The following is a 6,000-nucleotide window of genomic DNA, read 5'->3' on the forward strand; positions in this document are numbered from 1 at the left end:
TTGAAAATTCAAAATTCATCAATTAAATTTGCTATATTTGTAAATATATTGTTTTATTTTCCGATATTTGAAAATAACCTTATTGAAAATTTGAAATTTAAAAATAAAAATAATATATAAATCTTTAAATATTTGAAAATTCAAAAATTAAAACTTAAATTTGCTATATTTATATATATTTTGGTTCATTTTCCTATATTTTAAAATAACCCTAGAAAAATTTTGAAATTTGAATATAAAAATAATATATAAACCTAAATATTTGAAGAATAAAAAAATAAAAACTATATTAACATATAGATATTAAAAAAAATAAAGAAAATAAATATAAATAAAAGAAATAAATAATTATAAAATAAAAAATATAAAAAATAGAGAAAAATAATATATATATGGGAAATTATTATAAATAGAAAAGTCCCAAAAATATTTACAGTTCATAGCAAAAGATTAAACACTTTTAAAACTTTTTGCTATGAAGTGTAAATATTTTTTAATATTTTTTATATTTAAAAAGGCCCTTATACACATATATATATATATATAAGAAATATAAAAAAGTATAGAGAACAAGTAAATATAAAAGAAATAAAGAAGAAAATAAATAATTATAAAAGAAACCTGAAAACAAATATAGAGAAAAAGGATATATAAAAGAAAAAAAAGAAGAAAATAAATATAAATAAAAGAAACATAAAAAAATATAGATAAAGAGGAAATATAAAAGAAAAGAAAAATAGAATATAAAAAAATTCTCATATGAGATTTGATCCTATGACTATGGAGTTGAGGAGTGAATTGGACATGCTTCCACATCAATGAGCCATGTCTTATGAACAACTTTAAATAAAATAAAAACAGAATAGAAGAAACTACTTTTTGATAGGTATATTGTACACTCAAAATAAATATTTGCCTAATATATTTTAGGCTACATAAATTTATTTCTAATATTGTGAAAAAGATAAATATTATGATAAATTGTAGGAGATATTCTTGAATTTTGTACTTTTTTTGTCAAAATATTCTGAACTTTCAAAAGTTTCATTTTATTGAAACCCTTAATATTTAAAAAGAAAAAAAAATTAAAATACTCTCCATGTTTGTTTTTGACACAAATTGTTTGTATTTTGTTTAAAAAGTACTCATCTTTCAAAAGTCGCATTAGTACTTTCTATGGTTTATGTCTTGCAACCATTTGGCCTTCAATTTTTTGTGTTAATATTATAGAGATATGGGTTAAACATACATATGTTACTTTGTCGTTTTGAAGATATGATGTACCTAGGATCTGTTCTTAAGGGATTGATAGTTGTAAATTAGGAATTGTTCATATCTGACGATTCTTGTAATTTTGATATTGTTTACATGGGGATTTATTATTTCTTTTAGAAATAGTTCATATTTATCTTTCTCTTTAAATTGTTCATATGAGGTTAATCCTATATTTTTATAACTTGAAAATTGTTCATGAGGTTTTTATAAGTATGGACGATGTGGAAGATATATGATCTTTGTTAAAGAATTTAGTAAAAATCGTTGGTTGATAGATCTTAAATGTGTATTGTTTATTTGGTAGATGAATGTTTGTCTTCTTCAATATATATCAATGTTGGACCATAATATACGAGTATGATGATATAGAAGTAAATATTTATTATAACTTTTTTTTTAAAACAAAAATCACAAACATATTTATCAAGCTAAATACGCAAAGAATTAATTAAGTTGATATTTTATGGGCATTAAAATATAGATACATTTGAGAAATAGAAAATGTCACGATATATCGAAAATGTGTTATATAATAATGTCAATAGTATCTACATTTGATGCTTTAATTATGTTAACGAATTTCATACTCTTAACCATTTTAATATAGAAGTAAAATATATTTGGATGCTTTTCTCTTGTCGACCTTTAATTTTTACATTATTTTCCTTGATAATTTTAAAAACTTACAATTGAAAAAAGGTCAAACTAAAATTTCTCTGGTAGTAAATGGGTAAGAATAATTATATTTTGAAATATTTTTTAGTATTAATAATTTATGCAATGAATTTTCAAATATGATTGCAATACTAATTGGAAAAAAAAAGGTATATAATTTTTATTCTCAAGGTTGTCCATGGTTTGTATTTATGCACGAAATTTATCCTTAAATACAATATTAAATATAAAACGTATGTAGGTGTATTATTTTAGATTCACCTATATTTGTGAAGTATATGAGATTATGTAAAATATTTTTTTTTCCGTGTGAAGCCTATCAATAAGAAAAGTACTTTGGTGTATCTAGCACCTAGTCACAATTTACCAACATACTATTTTTAAAAAAAATACTTTTTAGATTTTTTTTCTATTCATTTTTGTCATGTGATTGAAGCGTCTACGTCAATAAGATACCTTTTTGTATTTCACCCAAGGATGTTTGATGACTCTTATCCTTCTTTGGCCCACAATTTTATTCTTTCATCATCATGTTGATCAATTGGACAAAATTATCGACTTTATGTTGAAATTGACATATTGTCATCTTTTCCCACGGGTGAATATGCCTAATGGATAAGAGGAGTAAAAAAATGAAGTTGGTGAATATATATATATATATAGTAAAAATATTGTGATGCCAATTTCTTTAACTACTATTAATAACTATATTTCGAGAAAAGAACTCCAATTAATAATAGAAACTAAGCATAGAAATCAAAATATACTACTCCTCCAAATAAATTTCCGGGATCAAAATGTTACTAAACCTAGACCTTAGTGACCAAAATAAATAAAATTTTCTTTTTAAATTTTATTATTATTAGCATTACTTATTGTAAAAATTGTCATGTTGTATTAAAGTTGACAATGTTGTTAATAGGGAGATTGAAATTGAGTATTTTCTCAACAATAACTTGATTGTAAGATTTTAAAATTTAGAGACTAAATTGACATAAATTTCAAATCTTTTAATACTTTCCCAATCTTTTATTAAGGAAGTTTAAATCTAATAATTTTTCCAATCTTTTATAATAGAGTTTAGTTAAAGAACATCTTTATGTTAAAGTTGATTTAGTATCAAAACCAATTTACTAGAATTTAATATGTACTATTGTTTAAATATTGTTTAGCATAGGGAGAAAGAGACAACTGTTGAAGAAAGAGAACATGGATTTTTAGAGAAAGCCAATGCACTTTGGCTATCACAAAAAATCTTCACTGAACAGGGTTCATCAACCATCTAAAAAATCACTCTCTTCAACCACATAGAGTCCTTTACTGAATCAGCAAGAGCCATATATTTTGCCTCTATAAATGAGAGGGCAACAACAGATTAAAGGATAGAACGCCCAACTAACTATATTCCCAAAAAGAGAGAAAACATAACTAGTTAAAGAATATCTTTTATCCAAATCAACAACGAACATGCCCAATAATGCAATTTTCTTCATCACTACTACTAGAATATAAAAGTGTTGAGGTTGAAGCCCTACATTCTCGTGTCCTATACTTTGTACGAATGCTTGTGTTGTATAATATATGATATTTACTTCACGTCTTGTATTTTGCTCAGTTGCTTGTTTTATTTGCTTTACCATAAACCAATAAACATAAAATTCCTGGTTATCTGTATGTGACTCAAGCATGTATGTGGTGACATACAAGTGGATCATGTCTTGAGTGATAACCAAAATGGTCTGTAGTATATGGATATAAGTGGGAAACCTTATCCTGGTAACACTACGGATGCAACCCGCTTTGTGGAATGGTCACAAGTGTTGTAACTTGTCACATATGGTCTGATCCTGATCATTCATGTTGGGGACATGCGAGCGGGGGCGTCCTATACAAAGAGTTTGTATAAGACCTGAGCATGAAGTGTTAACGTCTTGTTATATAACACCGTTCATGACAGAAACTATACTTCACTAAGATGACCATAGGTAACATGACCTCAATCCTGAGTGAGTTGGGAACTCCTGCCATTGAGGGCGGTCCTTTGATTTGTATGGGTGTGAGTGGCCAGATCGCCGATTCAAACGTACCATTTTGGAGATTCGTCTGATTTGGGAGTTGGGAACTCAGCTACACAAGATGGAATTCACTCCTTCCCCGAGGTAGGGGTAAGTAGATAGATAGCTCATTTAAGGGCTGATAACGGGGCTTGAACGATGTGGCGCCACACACCTTCTCTTGGCCCGAGAGGTGTTCACACAGTCGATCTCAAAGTCTTCTTCCTCTGGTTCTTCCTGAGGCTCATGCCAATAATCATCCTGCAGTTCTTCAACATATTGACAATTCTCCATTTCACCTGGATATTTCAACGCATTGAGAACGTTGAATTTAACTTGCTGATCGTCGACCTTTATGGTAAGCTCTCCTTTCTGTACGTCGATCAGTGCTCGCCCTGTTGCAAGAAATAGGTGACCCAAGATGATAGGCACCTCTCTGTCAGCTTCATAATCTAATATGATAAAGTCAGCAGGGAAGATAAATTTATCTACTTGCACAAGTACATCCTTTATTTTGCCCTCAGGATGCGTTATTGATCTATCGGTCAACTGCAACGTAACCGTGGTAGGTCTTGCTTTGTCGATATGTAACTTTTTGAAGATTGACAAGGGCATGAGATTTATACTTGCCCCCAGATCACACAGTGCATTTTTTACTTCTTTACCCCCTATTGAGCAGGGCAATGTGAAACTCTCGGGATCTTTCATTTTGGTGGGGATGCTGTTTTGAAATAACGCACTACATTCATATGTTAACGCAACTGTTTCATTCTCCCCGATCTTCCTCTTATTAGTAAGTATGTCCTTGAGGAATTTCACATAGCTCGGCATCTGTTCCAACGCTTCTATCAAGGGAATGTTAATATGTAATTGTCGGAGAACGTCTAGGAACCTCTGGAATTGTTTACTGTCATATTTCTTTCTCAGCATGGACGGGAAAGGTGGAGGATCCCGCTGTACTTTCTGTTCAATTAGCTGTTCATTGAGGTCCTGTGTTTGCTGTGTTTTAGGAGCTGGAGGTTGTATTGACTTTGCATTAGAGTCTTGCTGAGATTCATCCTTTGTAGATGTACTTTCTTCTGAACTGGTAATTCTTTTATTTGTGGTTGATTGGTCATCGTTGATGGTTAAATCTACTGGTTTTTACTGAATTTGGTATAGGTGACACGGGGACTGTTTTTTACCGCTTCTCAATGTCCCTGCTCGACATTGTTCTTTACCACGTGGCCCCGATGCTTCCGAACTGCTGGGCAGCGTACCAGGCGTTTTATTCTTAAGTTCAATCGCAAGCTATTCAATCTGTTCCTCCAAAATTCTAAGGGAGGAAGCTTATGATTGCTTAATTGCCTTGCTCTTCTAAATATAATGTTTCAATAACGTTTCCAAAGACGAGGTGCTGCAAGAGGTGTCAGAAAAGAACGGTTGGTCATAGGGTGGTATACTCTGAAGATTACCTGGACTTTGATCCTGATTAATGAAAACCGGAGGGTTGCCTCGATTCCCATGATAACTGTTCTGATGATTACCTTGGCCTCCCTGGTTGTGATTCCCGCCCCAACTGAAAGTTGGGTGATTCCGCCAACCAGGGTTGTAGGTGTTCCCCAATGATTCGTTATAAATAGAGTATACGGGTTGTTGATTCAATGGGCAGACTTCCACTGAATGTCCCTCTCCACATTGAACGCAATTTATTGTGGCTACATGTGTCAATGCATTAGCTTGCGTTGAACCTTGAGAGAGATGTCCTTGCTGAATAGCTATAGTCTGAAGGAGCAAGGTCATTGTGGTCATCGAGTCTACCAGGGTGTTCATTATATCAGCTGGTACAATGGCACCTTCTACTCTTCTTTGCTTCGAACCTCTTTCCTCATACCCATTATCTAACCACTCATCTGTATTTCACGAAATGCGATCTAAGATGGTCTTTGCTTCCGTATACGTTTTGTCCATTAATCCTCCTACCACGAAAGCTTCAGCAACTACTTGTGTTGATCGA

At 31.4% G+C, this 6,000-nt stretch overlaps 1 protein-coding gene across 1 annotated transcript; it reads right to left on the minus strand.

Moving 5' to 3' along the window:
• Nucleotides 1-3,267: 3,267 nt before the first annotated feature.
• Nucleotides 3,268-5,214, minus strand: LOC150036816 (uncharacterized). The gene is made up of 3 exons (XM_090313245.1): nucleotides 5,189-5,214; nucleotides 4,206-5,097; nucleotides 3,268-3,300 (listed from the first exon to the last, which is right to left on the minus strand). The coding sequence occupies exons 1-3, from the start codon at nucleotides 5,212-5,214 to the stop codon at nucleotides 3,268-3,270; spliced, it is 951 nt and encodes a 316-aa protein (XP_090169371.1).
• Between the last annotated feature and the right edge of the window lie 786 nt (nucleotides 5,215-6,000).

Source organism: Benincasa hispida, chromosome 4 (assembly GCF_027475165.1).
Source record: "Benincasa hispida cultivar pf3 chromosome 4, pf3_genome.v1.1, whole genome shotgun sequence".
NCBI lineage: Eukaryota > Viridiplantae > Streptophyta > Magnoliopsida > Cucurbitales > Cucurbitaceae > Benincasa > Benincasa hispida.